At 32.7% G+C, this 16,847-nt stretch overlaps 1 protein-coding gene across 3 annotated transcripts in view; it reads right to left on the bottom strand.

The window, feature by feature from the left end:
• The window catches only part of LOC113510775 (protein CEPU-1-like), a 210,703-nt gene that overhangs the window by 24,229 nt on the left and 169,627 nt on the right, over positions 1–16,847 (bottom strand). For all 3 annotated transcript variants that reach the window (XM_052902493.1, XM_052902494.1, XM_052902491.1), the window contains exon 3: positions 13,229–13,356. In XM_052902493.1, coding sequence (XP_052758453.1) covers positions 13,229–13,356 — 128 coding nt within the window. The remainder of the gene's footprint in view (positions 1–13,228; positions 13,357–16,847) is intronic.

Below are 16,847 nucleotides of genomic sequence, written 5' to 3'. Positions count from 1 at the left end.
GCCGCGGGATGGTACAATTTCTTATGATAACGTTTAACAAATATTATTTTTAGTTTTCCCCATGTAGATTTGGCATGAATTTGATATGTTTGATTCGATTTATTGTTACTTGCTCGTACTTTGTTCTTTATTTCAAAATTAAATGTTCTATAGCATTTAAATTAACGAATGCAATAATTAGAGCACTTTTAATATTAGCATCAATGTATAGCAGTTCTGAAGATGTCTCACATTTGTAAGTAAATCTGAATGTGTTCCTTGTAAGAAGTACTATTTCATGTACTGGTGCAGTGGTGTATTATTGAAGCAAATTGGACCACCCGCGATATGATGACAAGCATTTATATTTGTAGAAAGGTTCCCAAGTACGACGGATTATCCACGATTAATAAATTTGTCTTCAGAATCTCTTGTGAAATACGACGATTTGTTATCTTTTTTTTTTTGTTTCCTATTCCTTTATAGGCTCTGTAAACAACGTCTTTAATTGCAAAATGCATTATTCTTTTACTATTTTCCTCTTCAGATTGTTTTTTTTTTTCTGTTCTAATACTGAATTGTTTCTGATGAGTGTTCTATTGATTTTCTCCTTCTATTGAAATTTTACCTCAGATATGTCTGATATAGCTTATTTTTTTTTTATTTTTTAGTACACCTACTCCTACTATATTTTTACTGTGGGGAAAGGGATTGTTAGCAATGGAGTTTGATAGCCCCATTGTTAGCAATATGCCCTATTAGGTCGACCTCCACGTGATTCCCCCTGGAAACCATCGTGAACAATTCTTATTGAATTTGTCACGATAGGCTAACTGACCTACTTCATCCTCACCTATCATCGTTCACTAATGCCCCGCCGGTCTATACCGATAGCGCGGGTGGGGTTACCATTCCATTATCACCCATTAAAAAACTTTATTTTTACTGAATTTCCTACTAATATGACTACCCAACTGATAACTTTTCTTTCCTTTTTATTTAATATATTATCTAAGAAATAATTTTTGTAACAAGCATGCAATGTTACCCATTTGCATTTTTGTTGTTTTTTGTTAAGAGAGCGACTGGCTGAAAACTAGCGCTGTGCAGCTGTACACATTTCACTGGGACACGCACAGCATCAGCTGAGCGAGTTCCTTTTGTCTAATATGAGACACTTCTTACATATATAATATTTTTGTATTTTCTATTGTAATTGTGATTTTCTGGCAATAAATATTTTCTATTCTATTCTTTTCTGTTATTATAAACCTGAATGTTAAGGGATAGTTGTTTGTTACTCTATCACGCTAAACGGTTGAACTAATATACATGAAATTTTAATTCATTGACAAAGCATACGTATACGTAAGGTCATACATAGCTTCAAGAAACAATTGTACATAAAAGAATTCAATATATATATATATATATATATATATATATATATATATATATATATATATATATATATATATATTTGAATGCTATATATATATATATATATATATATATATATATATATATATATATATATATATATATATATATATATATATATATATATATATATATATATATATACGAACCAATTAAAAGTTATGTGTATAATTATGAGCAATTAATTTAATTTCAGTCCAGTCCAACAAGTAGGTAAATACTGTAAAAACTGTTTTGTTCCTACTTGTTGGACTGACTTTTTTAATATATATATATATATATATAATATATATATATATATATATATATATATATATATATATATATATATATATATATATATATATATATATATATATATATATATATATATATATATATATATATATATAATAAAAATACCATCACAGTGTGTTTTATAAAGTCTACAACGCTTTTTAGATTTATAGAAGAAGATATCTTTTAGATTCTCACTTTGCATGGTTTATGTATTTTACATTTGTAGGAGACGGAAATTACCGCGATAATTTAGGTGAACTATGACACAAATAATATAATACTTTGATTAAGATAATATCATGATTTTTCGACAAGGTTACACCGGCAGACAACCGAAGACATGACAGCGTCTCCTTAAAACTAGTAGAGAACGATAATCATTTTCCATCGTGTGATCTGTCAGCTTGTCAAATATCTATGTAGTTTATTGATTTTTTACGTGCTAATTCCATAATTATTATATTCCATACATTCAAACTTCCTCAAACAATGGTTACAAACGTCGAGCATTCCCGTACATTGACCCTTACATTAATATAGTTTATAAACGATTCTAATTTATCAGATTTTAATAAAGAAGGCCCTATGTAAACGTGCAAAATTACCGCTAAAACGTGGGATGGTCTTAATAACTGTTTGTTTGAGATGATAATCATATTTCCTCTCTCATATTAAGGGTTATATGACCCTATAAAGATATATTAAGCGGGTGGAAGTGGCAAGATACTTTATTAGATTATATTTACGTTTCATTAAGCGCTTTTACGTGCTGATTACGGCATAGGACGAAGGGGAATTAATTAAGAAAATACACCTATAGAAAAACTTATCTATTTGTAATAAAATATTATAATTACCTATATATAAATATATGTTACTATGTTAATCGTGTACATCGTGTCAGCCGTTAACTGTCCAATGCTGAACTTAGGTCTTCCCCTTGGAGTGTTTCGCCAGTAGTTGCCATGCTTGGTAGGTGGTTTAGTAACCTCAGTTAGGCTTTTGGTGATATTATAAGAAGAAAGCTGCTGCCCATCCCTCGAACATTAAGTTTCCTTAATCACTTCTTACGACATTCACAGGAAAGGAAGCGGTGACCCATTCTATGCTGGGACCACACGACCCTGTTATTACTAATACATAGGATATTTTTTTATACAATTTAGAATGGCAAACAAGCTGACGGCCCCCCTGATGGAAATTGATAACCGTTACCTATAGACATGACCAGTACTATGGACATAACAGAGTATACTGTTCCGCCCATGATACCGCCCATGCGTTGCCATTCCTGAGGATTCAGGTGTTATTGCTTTGTACCCTGTAAACTCACGCCATATTCCACACTTAAAACTGAAACACAGCCGTGCAAACAACTGCTTTACGGTTGAAACACGAATGGGACAGAGGTACCCAAGAAAACGATTTATACTAATTCTAGTTCTTTACAGTGAAAATACTGAAGGATAAATAACATTAGAGCCATGTAATAAGCGTCACATAGTTATCAAGTATGTTTGTATGTAAATTAGTTGAATAGGAACTTGCACGTTGATTTATAGACCGGAGATGCCAGTTCTTCGAGTTCCTTTACTGGGAATAGCCCACTTTGTCATACTATGTCTGTCCATAATAATTTCTAAGTTCAGCTTAGAAATTCAAAGCGAAAATTAATGTTCACATATAAAAATTATGATAATTATATATAATGTAATTGATTTAATTTTTTCTGTTTAGAAATTGTCACAATATTGTACATTCCGCTGACATTGATGTTTTCCACTTTCTTTGTTGGAAGAAAACTCTGAGTTAAGCGCCTTTGTACTTTGTTTATTTATATTCTTATAACTATTGTGTACAATAAAGAATAAAATAAAATAAAAAAAATAATTGCTATTTAGCTACTAAGATCAGCATACAAATGCACTACAATATATATATATATATATATATATATATATATATATATATATATATATATATATATATATATATATATATATATATATATTATATTAAGCTTTAAAGCACTAAAACATACAGTAGCAATATATGTAAATATATAAATATATGTTAATAACAATGTTAGCAAAGGCGAACTTATCTCTAAAAGAGATTTCTTCCAGTCAAGCTAACACAGTGGCATAGTAGTAATGAGCGGGCAATATAATATAATGTGCAAAAAAAAAATTATATAAATAAAACATATATATATATATATATATATATATATATATATATATATATATATATATATATATATATATATATATATATATATATTTGATAAATAATATGTACTTATCAAGTGGGTGTCATCATTATCAGTGATCTGTATAAGTTATTCAATTTCACTCGAATTTCTACCACTATTAGATGTGCTTGCGTGGGGGTTTTACTGATTGAAATATTCGTCAACATCATATCAGCCATATCATTAGCTTATCGACCGTTAATTGTCCTCTGCCTCCCTTAGAGTATATTGCCATTAGTGACCATGCCTTGCAGGCAGGTTCTTCAAAAGGGGGGTAAAGAGGTTTCTTCAGGGGCGTAATACCTCTGGTATTGCAGGTGTTCATAGGCTACGGTAACCACTTACCATCAGGTGGGCCGTATGCTTGTTTGCCACCTCAGTGGTATAAGAAAAAAGATGCAATTGCGCTTTGATGACATTTCAAGAAGGATTCTGCTGCTTAATAAGTTCCTTTAGTCTCCTCTTACGATATGCACGGGAAAGGAAGGGGTGACCCATTCTACACCAACACCAATTTGTATTTCTACCGTGAAGCAATTGTGCTTGCATGACTGTATTTCAGTTTGATGGGTGGGATATGAAAGTGAAATCACAGGGTACAGAGACATAACACCTTAGTCCTCAGAAATGGCAACACGTGATGCTATGGTACTGTTCATGTCTGTAGGCGACGGTTACTAATTTTCATCAGGTGATCCTGCAGCTCGTCTGGTATTTTAAAGTGTATAAAAAAAAATATTAGGATGACTGTATATATATATATATATATATATATATATATATATATATATATATATATATATATATTTATATTATGCAATATTAGAATGGCAATCAATTTGATAGCCCATCTGATGGAAAGTGGTAACCGTCCAAATCGAAACACAACCATACAAATACAACTGCTTCACGGTAGAAACACGAATAGGACATAAGTGACCAAGCAAACGACTTTTATACAAAGTATCCCTCTGGTAAAATTATTCTTCTATTCAATAAGATAGATAATTAAAGTGCTGTTGGGGCTACCTCGCTTTTGTAGCGCCTTCAGCATATTTGCTCAATATCGCGTAGATGACTACTACGCTATAAGGAGAAAGAGAACTGCATCATTGCTACATAGGGTTAGGACAAGCATCAACAACATTCTAAAAGTAATAGGCGATAAATATAACTCGTCTATAATTGGGCGTTTCATTCAGATGCTGTTCTAGTCGGCTGGCTCACATCTGAGTGAACTGCTTTAATTCATTTGCTTTTCTTTTTTACTAACATAGTTTGTAAGAAAACTGTTACTAACAAAATGGACCAAATTGTAGTCTGAGTAATAAAGTATATTATTATTATTAATAATATTCATCAATCCTCACAAAAGTGTATCGTAATAGTAGAATATTAATAAGGATTTTAGCAATACCTATCTCAATAGAGGTTGGGGAGCGTCTACAATTTTCAAGTAAGTATTACATTACATAACATTACCCCGGACTATTGCTATTCGGGGCCGTTGTAACTTTTGGCCCACAATAAAACAGCGCGTGACTAAGGATTTAAATGCAGCATTTAGCGCCAAATCAATTTGGAGATCGCGCGTGATTCAAATTCCTCATTTCCTTTTTTGAAATGAAAACCATTTTCTTAGATTGGGTTTGATATTCGGTGAACGCTATTGATATCATTTCTTTTAATATTTTATGAATTACTAACTGTATCCCACAGGTTCTTCCGCACGAATCTGTGTTCTTACTTAATATAATGAAACTTTTATATTTAATAGTAGCAGCAGTTATATAAAAAAAGCCGTCGCAAATTATTCATTCAGTGATTTTAATAATGTTTAGCTAGTGTTTGCCCACACATTAATTATCTAGACTGTACCTGTACCTACTATCAATTTTCGTTACCACTTCCCATCAAGTGAGTGGTCAGCTGACTTGTCATTCTAAGTTGCATAAAAAAAAACTTATTTCAAACATTCCATATATTTTTATTTATACCAAAAACCAAAAAAAGAATATTATAATAATATAATAATGGAATAATAATAATAAAAAAACTAATTATACCATAAAAATAAATATTAAAAATGCAGTATTGCGTAATTTGTTACCGCTCTGCAAAACTGAGATGAAATTTTGACATGTTCATGTCGCATTACCATATTATAACTGTTGTTATATATATTTAATTACTAATTGTAGCTATAACCAGAGGGAGACTTTGTACAAAAGTCGATTGCTTGGGTACCTCTGTCTCATTCGTGTTTCAACCGTGAAGCACTTGTGTTTGTATGGCTGTGTTTTGGTTTGAAGGGTGGGATATGGCGTGAATTTACAGGGTACAGAGGAATAACACCTGAGTCCTCAGGAATGGCAACGCATGGGGGGTATCATGAGCGAAACAGTATACTCTGTTATGTCCATGGTACTGCTCATGTCTATAGGCGACGGTTACCACTTTCCATCAGGTGGACCGTCAGCTTGTTTGCCATTCTAAGTCGTATAAAAAAAATATAAGATTCCTTAGAAAATAAAAATAAATATAATATAATATAATTTTAGTTATTTCAGCTTAGAGATGTGACGTGTATGTTAGCCAAAATTTCTATCTGTGTTAACCTTTTACTGTCTAAACATTATAAAGTAAATATTAGCTTTGTTTGTTGATTTCTTAGCTGACCGTCATCATGAAATTTGACATACACGTGGGTAGCATTTTGTATGGCGAAGGACATAGGGCAATCAGAAGAAGCCGTGGGCATATTTACCTTATTTATACCTTTATATATACAGTGTCTTATGTATAGTTGTGCTATAGCAATATTCATTTAATTCCAAAGACTATAACTGGCGATATATTTCCTTTAAAAAGTACTCGTATAATATTATTTTTTATAATGGAGTGAAAATTAAAATAAAATCCTTCTGTACTATACACTAGGAAGATACCAGTGAGTGATCACAGACAAGTATGAAGTCAGGTTTGATAGTTCATCATGGTGAACTTATTTGGAATTAACCACGGTAGTTTACAAGGGTTCCACGTCCAATTAAGAAGGAAGACTAACCGCTACATTACTAACAATCCCCCCCCTCCTCCAAATACACTATTTATCCTGAGGAGTTAAAGAATATCCCTGTAAATGAAGATCGTTTCAAAATTATTAACACTGACAGGAGCAGGCAGCGGATTACAAGAAACAGTAACTACAATAGATTTAAAAAGTCCGCATTGCCGTCGGTTGTAGCTTGTAATAGGTGAATTTACTGGGTACAGAGGAATAACACCTGAGTCCTCAGGAATGGCAACGCATGGGGGATATCATGGGCGAAACAGTCTACTCTGTTATGTTCATGGTACTGCTCGTGTCTATAGGCGACGGTTACCACTTTCCATCAGGTGGGCCGTCAGCTTGATTGCCATTCTAAGTTGTATAAAAAAAAATCAAAAGCATTCATCAGAACAGCTGTTGACAGTTCCCCGCAGAATATAAGCCTTCCTCATCAAAAGAGTTTTGCCAGTAGCTGCCACGCTTGGCAGATGGGTTAACAATCGCAGTTAGAATTTTAGAAGTGTCTTAAGAAGGCTGCTGCTGCCTATCCTGCTACCATTAATTACCCTGAGTCGTCTCTTACGACACCCACGGGAAAGGAAGGGATGGGTTATTCTATGCCGGGACCACACGGCCAAAATCAAAAGCAACAATGTACAAGTGAATTTATTTGTTTGTTATCTCTTGACGTTTTCATGGATGTGCCAATCGTTAATACTATTTGGGATGGTGAACATAAGTTACTGTTTATCCCGGATAATCAAGAAATCATGAGATTAAAATCACGGGCAATTATACTCGTAAGTAATAAATGAATAAAATCATGTCCAGCAGTAAGCATTGCATTACTAAAATGATGATAACTTCATTTGAATTTAAAGCAAAAATTATTCTAATTAATGTACATTTAACATAAACATTTCGGGAGCATTCAATTTATAAATTAAACCGATTACAAAATTAATTTGGAAACGAAGCGATATTGAAAGCGGATTTCAATGTGCAATAATTAACATTAACAATATATGTGTTTCATTTCATTTCAACCATTGTTATTATGCAATTATAATAATAATAAATTGAAATATTTTTTAAATTAATATATAGTTTTTGAAAGCCTCTTAATAAATGTAATTTATTTATTTTTTAAATTACGAGATGCATTTACGCTTTATCTCACCTCACCTGATGATATGTGATGTTAATATCTAGGATGGGGGGAAGGGATTGTTAGTAATAAGGAAGTTAATCCCCATTGCTATCAATATATCCTATCAGGGCCTCTAGACAAGTGGCAAGCGAATTCGTCGATGGAATCGACATCGCTAGCCAGTCCGTGAGATAGAATGAGATAGCAACGCCGGGTGACTCATTCCAACTCACGGACTCGCTAGCGATGTCGATTCCATCGACGAATTCGCTTGCCATTTGTCTAGAGGCCCAGATCGACTTTCACGCGGTTCCCCCCTGGAAACGATCGTGATTAATTTATCGTTGAATTCGCCGCGATGAGCTAACTGACCTGCCTTTTCATCCTCACTAGTCACCCCTCATTGGTGCCCCTCCAGTGTATTCCGATTTTGCAGGTGGAGTTACCATTTCATTACTATTTATTAAAAAAATATCTAAAACGGAGCAAAATCTTAATATAATTAAGAATAATACATAGTGTAACCATACGGTTTGGCGCATGACTACTAGGAGAGCAGACCCCAAATGTACTGGGACAACAACCAGAAGAAAGAAGAAGAGCTACGTAGCTAGTCTTACGTAATTCTAGCAATTACGAGTGAATGTAACGGTTTGTAAAGACTTATTTGTTTATTACTTAATTACACATAAACAGCTGAACAATATGATATATAATTTAGTACATAAATAGACCATAATATCTTAACACACAAACTACTTCCTCCAATTTGCATGCAAATGCGTATAAATAAAACTAGTTATACTCTAACATAGGCTGGTTGATAATACTGAATCTAAAATATTCAAAAAATATCGCTTCTCTTTTTTCGACAGTCGGGTAAAAATAAATGACTAAGTAATTATTCAGCATATCGGATAATGTTATTTCCGTTCACTGAATTTAATGATACTGAATTTTTTACATTTTTACAGCTTTTACGGATAGTCTGCCTGTAATAGTTTCGATTTTTCCTATTTAGGATATTTTAGTAAAGAGAAAAAAATTTCAGGCAGACAAAATATTATATCAGGTACATTTAGTGATATTTATTAATATCAATATATTTATTTAATACTAATTTTTAACAAAGAGACTTCGTTCGCATGATGTAGACAATAGAAGAATTATTTTGTTTAACACTCGAACATTGACTATCTTTACGTTGCAAAATGTGCGTGGACTAAATAGCGATCGGAGACTGATGGGAACGAAATGTAAAATGCCATACACAAAGCCTAAGAGATTTTTTTTGTATATACATATTTGAATGATAATTAAATAAAATAAAAATAAATAAATGTACTATGTACAACGCTGTTTCTATTTGTTCATATAACGTGTACATTACCAATCCATGTAATGGCACATGAATTATTGAAGTAGCCATACAATTGAGATTAATGTCTACTCTTTAATTAGAACAGTAGTTCGGACACAACAAATAAACATTAATGGCTTAGTTTTTTTATTATGGCCGTGGTTTTTGTTGCTGTTTATACGTTCGGAGATAACTTTTTGTAGACCAACATAAATATGTACTAACTAGCCCTTTTTACAGTAAGTTTTTTTATACAACTTAGAATGGCAAACAAGCTAACGGCCCACCTTATGGAAAGTGGTAACTGTTGCCTATAGACATGAGCAGTACTATAGACATAACAGAGTATACTGTTTCGCCCATGGTACCCCCCATTCGTTGCCATTCCTGAGGACTCAGGTGTTATTACTCTGTACCTTGTAAATTCACTGCCATTTGCCCTTGAAACTGAAACACAACCATGCAAACACAACTGCTTCACGGTAGAAACACGAATGGGACAGAGGGGCCTAAGCTAACGACTTTTGCACAAAGTCTCCCTCTGGTATAATAAAGTAAAGCACTGTCTTATTATTTTTATGTGATTTAGAATGAAAATAAGCTTATGTTACACTGATGGAAATTAATAACTGACTTTAATTGAACTTGAACAAGTACCAGGGATATATAAACTGTTATTATAAAAGGAAAGATTTTATTTCTAAATAGCTGTATCCCGCGCCTTTACCCGTGTAAATAAGTATATAAAATCGTCATAGTCCTAGAATACTGACGGATCTGACAAAGTTTACATATAAAGATTCGTCAGTATTCTACGACTATGACGAAATATCCTATGTGCTAAGTGTAAGTTAGTCGTGTACCAAATTTCTTTCAAATCCATTCTATAGTTTTAGAGTAAAAGAGCAACAAACTATCAATCCATCCATCGTTCAAATTTATATTTTATTAAAAAAAAATTAGTCATCTTCTAACTATGCGATGCCGGGGCGGGATGCTAGGCAAAAATATCATTTACATGGAATTTTTAACAATTCAATTTTACACTGAATATCAAAAAGGAGTAGTTTCAGTTTTTCTTAAATATCTCGCATATATAGGTATAATCTAATTATAATTTTATTATTTTAGTAAGATAATAATAATAGCCTATAGCATTTAATTTTTGCAATATAATATTGTCCAATCTTGTAAATTTAACTGTAATAAATTAATTGTAAAGTAGAGCGTTATAAATCCATGAACGCTCTAGTTATAGAATAAACTCACTGTCAAGCTTTTTCTAAGTGACTACAGCATGGAGTTCTTTATAAAATCAAAGAGAGAAAGGTGAAGATATTTCTTTAGGGTCGGCAATGCACGTGTAATGTCTCTGATATTGCAGGAGTTCATAGGCTACGATAACCGTCTACCATCAGGTAAGTTATATGCTTATTTGCCACCTTCAGTCATATAAAAAATATCCCATCCATTTTTAATATTTAATTCCTATTTTACTAAATGATACAAAACGAAACAAATTCCCTTACAACATTATGTTGCGGTACGAAACTATGATATACGAAAATTATGGACACCGCAAACAATTTTCGATCGTAAAATTCGAAGTACATTATAGTTTATTACTTGCCCATCATTTAACACCCGACCCATTTGCTGGAAACTACTATTGGTTCGGGGCCCACGGTACTCCACGGAATTGGGTAGCCCACTAAAACATGGGCATCAAAGCAAGAAAGCTATAACATGTGAATATTGAAGATAGTAGGTACTATTTTACACCGAACTAAAGTAAGTAAAGAAACGTTATGGCTGTGCAATATTCTTATACGAGCTGTACACCGCGGTTTACATAAAGTTTTCTGTATGCGAAGTTAGAATGTAAACTATCTATGTACGAAATTTTATTCAAATCCGTTTAGTAGTTTTTGCGTGATAGCGTAACAAATATCCATCCATCGTTACAAACTTTCATGATTATGATGAGTTCATAGAATCATTAAAAATTACTATTAAAAAATGCTTGTAATTATTTTATTTTATTTATTTATTTCAAGTAAACAGTTACATAGACAGTATATATTCTTAAGGCTGCGAAACTGCATTGCAGTTTGTCTGCAGCTTTGCGCCCTAGTACATACAGCTTTTTAAACAATTATAAACTTATATCCTAATTCTATATACTAAACTTATATCTTTATACATACATATACACAGATATGCATGTATACACATATATACACATACATATACATACAGACACACATACATATACTAATACTAAGTGGATGTTTATGTATAAATAATTATTAAAAATCTATTATTATATCAATAGTTAACTGTCCACTGCTGAACAGAAGCCTTTACCATAAGGGGGGTTTTGCCAATAGTTGCCACGCTTGGTAATTAAGTTTACTTGAACAAAAAATGTTCTTATACTTTTTCTTTCGTATTTATACTATTAGTATAAAACTTACTAAAATTTTAATTGTGAAAGTATGATAATTTGTTACTTCTTGACACCATACCAGCTCAACCAATCATTTATGGGATGGACAAGGACATAGACTACTATTTATCCTTGTCTATCAACAGATCTCGGTTACGCGGAAAAAGATGCGATAAAAATTATTATAAATATAATGTACATATAATAGAGTAATTAGAGGAATTATTAAAATAATTAAAGCCATAATAATGCCACTTTTATAAAGATTTTTTTACAAAAGTTTTAGTACTTTTGTCCCATTGTGTTTGTGCTGTTTTGAAATATCTTTTCTTATGCCTGTGTTTCAGTTTGAAGGGCCTTGAAATTACAAGATACGAATGCATCTACCTTCATCTTTAGAAGTCACTACCCATAAGGAATAGAAGCATCACTATGGGTTCTTTAATATCTATGGTGCAACAGTTATCAACTTTTTTAAAAATTATACTTCTTTTTTATTAATTGAAGACAATTTATAACTGGCGTTTAAAAGGTTATTCTATTTTAATATCAAGTACACAGTTCTATGTTTTGCCATCAGTATACAGGTGAACATTACGTCAAAGTTAATGGCCGCCGTAATTCGAGTAACTAGGCAATAAACAACGAGTAATTACGGTTCTCAACGTATTAATGCCGCATCCGTTGAGACGGGCCAATTAAAGTTTTAGCTCCTTGTAAGGTTCTCCCTTGATTGCACAAAAGAAACATTAGAGGATATTTTAAAAAGTTTTCTTTTATTCTAAATTTAACTTTAGGTAGTTATATTACAAAAGTGGATATAGTAAGAGATGTTTGATATTTGATCCTTACATATATCTACGACTGGCCACCTAATAGACGACTCATATAGACTATGGACATAACAGAGTATACTGCACCGCCCATGATACCTCTAATGCGTTGTTAGTCCTGAGGAATAAGCTGTTACTGCTCTGTACCCTGTAATTTTATTGCCATACCATATACACTACTTCACGCAGAAAAATGAATGGGTCAGAGGTGTCTAAGCAGAAGACTTTTTACAAAGTCTGTCTCTGGTAAAATTAAATCTTTCTGCCTACCAAACGAGAAGAGATATATTAGTACTAAACTGTAGCTATATAATACACTCAAGTGAAGGTTTATGAAAAATACCATAAGTTTTAGACAAATCGCTACTATCTTTTTAAGGAAATTCAATGAGATCGTTAAGAAACGAAACCTATATCACCTATGAAACTTACTTTGTGTTTCCCCAAATTGATCACGGAACAGCCGAGGACTGCTTCTCGGCCGATGTGAAAGGTGTGATTGCCAATTGGACGCTCGAACTGCGGCACGTCCACCAGTTTACGATTCGTCACATGGGAATCTGCAAACAAATGGAAAATAATATATTAAATTAAGTAAAATTAAAACAAAACTACTAATAATATAACTTATTACCAAATACACCTATCACAAATATTTTTATTAAAATATTTTACGTTTTAATTTATATTTGTTTGTGGTGAGAAATAAATAATTAATAAAAAATATATCATATTATTTTTGCACCAAATACGTTATGCTTTATATACAATTCTCCTTTCAGGTTCTCAACGTTGACTGGAACAAATCCCTTTAAGGGATAAGTCCGCCTGTGTACGTTTTTAAGTGAATGCATATAAGCGTATAAATAAACAAGATATCAAATAGTAGAACAGAGTAAATTTAAAAAAAAAAAAATTTTTTCAATTTATTTATTATATATAAATGTGTGTTTGGTGAGTCTTACATATTTTCCAATACACTTACGAAGAACCACAAAAACATAAGTAGTACATCAACACCAGAGGGAGACTTTGTACAAAAGTCGATTGCTTGGGTACCTCTGTCCCATTCATGTTTCAACCGTGAATCAGTTGTATTTGCATGGCTGTGTTTCGGTTTGAAGGGTGGGATATGGCGTGAATTTACTGGCTACAGAGGAATAACACCCAAGTCCTCAGGAATGGCAACGCATGGGGGGTATCATGGGCGAAACAGTATACTCTGTTATGTCCATGGTACTGCTCATGTCTATAGGCGATGGTTACCACTTTCCATCAGGTGAACCGTCAGCTTGTTTGCCTTTCTAAGTTGTACAAAAAAAAAAGTTTTTATAATTATATTATGTACTGTCAAAATTAACAATTTTTATAGTTTGTAACGATCAATGGATAAATGTTTATTACTCTTTCACGCAAAAACTACAGTACGGATTTGAATGAAGTTTGGTACACGGGCAGATTATATCCTAACTTAGCACATAGGATCTTTTACTGATTTACATGAGCAAAGCCGCAGGATACAGTTAATATTAAATAAACACTAACATTGTAGTTCTGTGTAATTTGTTACCGATCTGCAAAACTCTATGGCAATACAGTGAAACAAGTCCAGCTGTAAAATTGCAACTACCTCATATATCATAATATCGCTGTAATTATCAGTAATTTAATAAATTACTGACTCAGACAAAACAATTGGTTTATTAAACTAGTTATTACCCGCGACTTCATTCGTGTGACCGCGATAAAATTTAACTTATGTCCTCCTCAATTCCTAAGTTTATTATTATAATCTTATGAAGGAAATAATAATGAAATAAACAATAAATTTACTAAAGGGAGACTTTTCAAAAGTCGTTTGCTTGAACACCTCTATCCCATTCGTGTTTCTACCGTGAAGCTGTTGTGTTTACATAGCTGTGTTTTAGTTTAAAGGGTGACAGTGAATTTACAGGGTACAGAGGTATAACATCTGAGTCCTCAGAAAGCGGGGTATAATGGGCGATACAATATACTTTGTTATATCTATGATACTGCTCACGTCTATAGGTGACGGTTACCACTTTCCATCAGGTGGGCCGTCAGCTTGTTTGCCACTGTAAGTTGCATAAAAAAAGAGTATTTATCTATCTATTACAAAATTAAAATATAAATAAAAAAAAGCCATACAAAATTATTAAACACACTTTTATTTATTTATTGGAAAACCAATAGCTTACAATTTATAGCTTAAAACAACAACAACAAAAAAATATACACTATAAGGAATCAGCGTCGCATGCAAATAGTAAAGTAAAATCATAAAACATCCGAAAGAGTGTGTACACTGCAGCGGCGGAAGAGTGCATACGAATACGCGCTTGTCCGCTTGCCTGTACTTACGACACATCCTATACTACCTCTATCAGATTATAGGAGTGCTACATACGAAGTGGACAAGCTATAATCTGTGGCGTATTTAAAATTAATGAAAGGAAACCGTACGCTGACACAGCTGGCGTGTTATATGAATATTTTAAGAAGTAAGAATGCAATCGCTTGGCTTCCTATTTAGAACTATCGATCCGATTTGTGGGTTCAGCTTATGAGTGAGTTGTACAACATGTGATATACATACATATACCTACTAAAAATTATATTAAATTATAATACATAGTATGAATAGGAATATATATATTTTTTTATTTTTTTTACTATTGGGTATATATTTTACATATATATACAGGGTTATATATTATATAGTATATCTACATATAGTATTCTGTAAGACGGGTAATCCTAGTACCGACACCAGTTAGGCTGTAAGGTATGAGGGTGAACTCCCTGTCGATGGCGAGCCGTACGATGATAGAAAGTAGCCGCAGGCATCATATTGAATAATTCCTCTGAGCACAATCCGTTGTATAAGCGGTAGAACACACAGTGTGAGGCAAAATCTCTCCTAAGACTTAAGGGTTCGATACCGCTTGCAAGCCTGGGGTCATCGACAATTCTCATAGCTCGCCGCTGCACTGAGTCGAAGGGTTCAAGCTGGTATCTAGGTGCTCATAAGTAACAGCAATACTTCATATGGGGCCGGATTTGAGATTTGTAAAGCATTAATCGCTGATCCGGCGTGAAGTAATGTAACCTATATAGCTGTAAACTTTATTATGTTGTCATTTCGTGAGAGAAATAAAATAAATAAATATAGTTAAAAATCTTTTTTTTTATTTGATAAATAAAATACTTATAATAATTTTCCTTAATGTTTTACATTTTTAACTTCCCTAATTATGCAAAACTATCATACCTACATGTACAACAATTAGTCCGTTACTCTCAGCAATAAGACCCCCTTACTGTAATTATTGTATCGTTATATTTTTTTATTGTCTTATTTATTTCCTACTAGCTGTTGCCCGCGACTTCGTCCGCGTTTCCGTCGTTTTTCGTAAAATAAGTAGCCTATGTCCTTCCTCACGGTTCAGTGGTTTTAATGTAACAGACACGTTTCCCTTCACTGCTCTGCTCCTATTGATCGTAGCGTGATGAAAAGTATACTATAACATGCCCAGAGCATGAAGAATAATTGTACCAAGTTTCATTAAAATCCGTCGAGTAGTTTTTGTTTCTACAACGAACATACAGACAGACAGACAAAAATTTTACTGATTGCATTTTTGGCATCAGTATCGATCACTAATCACCCCCTGATAGTTATTTTGGAAATATATTTCATGTACAGAATTGATCTCTCTACAGATTTATTATAAGTATAGATATAGATAATACAAATACAAATAAAGTATACTTCATTCATTCATTCATTCATTTACTAAAGTATTTTCAATCAAAAAAACTAACACATACAATTGTTTCACAATTACTAATAACCATAACACTAGAGTTATATATTAAAATAGCTAATATAATACCGCATTACCAAAGAGAATTAATAAACACAAAATTGTCTAAAATCGTGCTAAATAACTATGAACCAAACACTTTCAGAACAAAGGGTCTGGTGCAGCTGATAAAGGGCTGGATAGTAATTACCAAGGGTCGTTCC

Source organism: Galleria mellonella, unplaced genomic scaffold, assembly GCF_026898425.1.
Source record: "Galleria mellonella isolate WM207_F2 unplaced genomic scaffold, CSIRO_AGI_GalMel_v1 utg905, whole genome shotgun sequence".
NCBI classification, from domain to species: Eukaryota; Metazoa; Arthropoda; class Insecta; order Lepidoptera; family Pyralidae; genus Galleria; species Galleria mellonella.
This window is presented reverse-complemented; position numbering and strand designations above follow the sequence as displayed.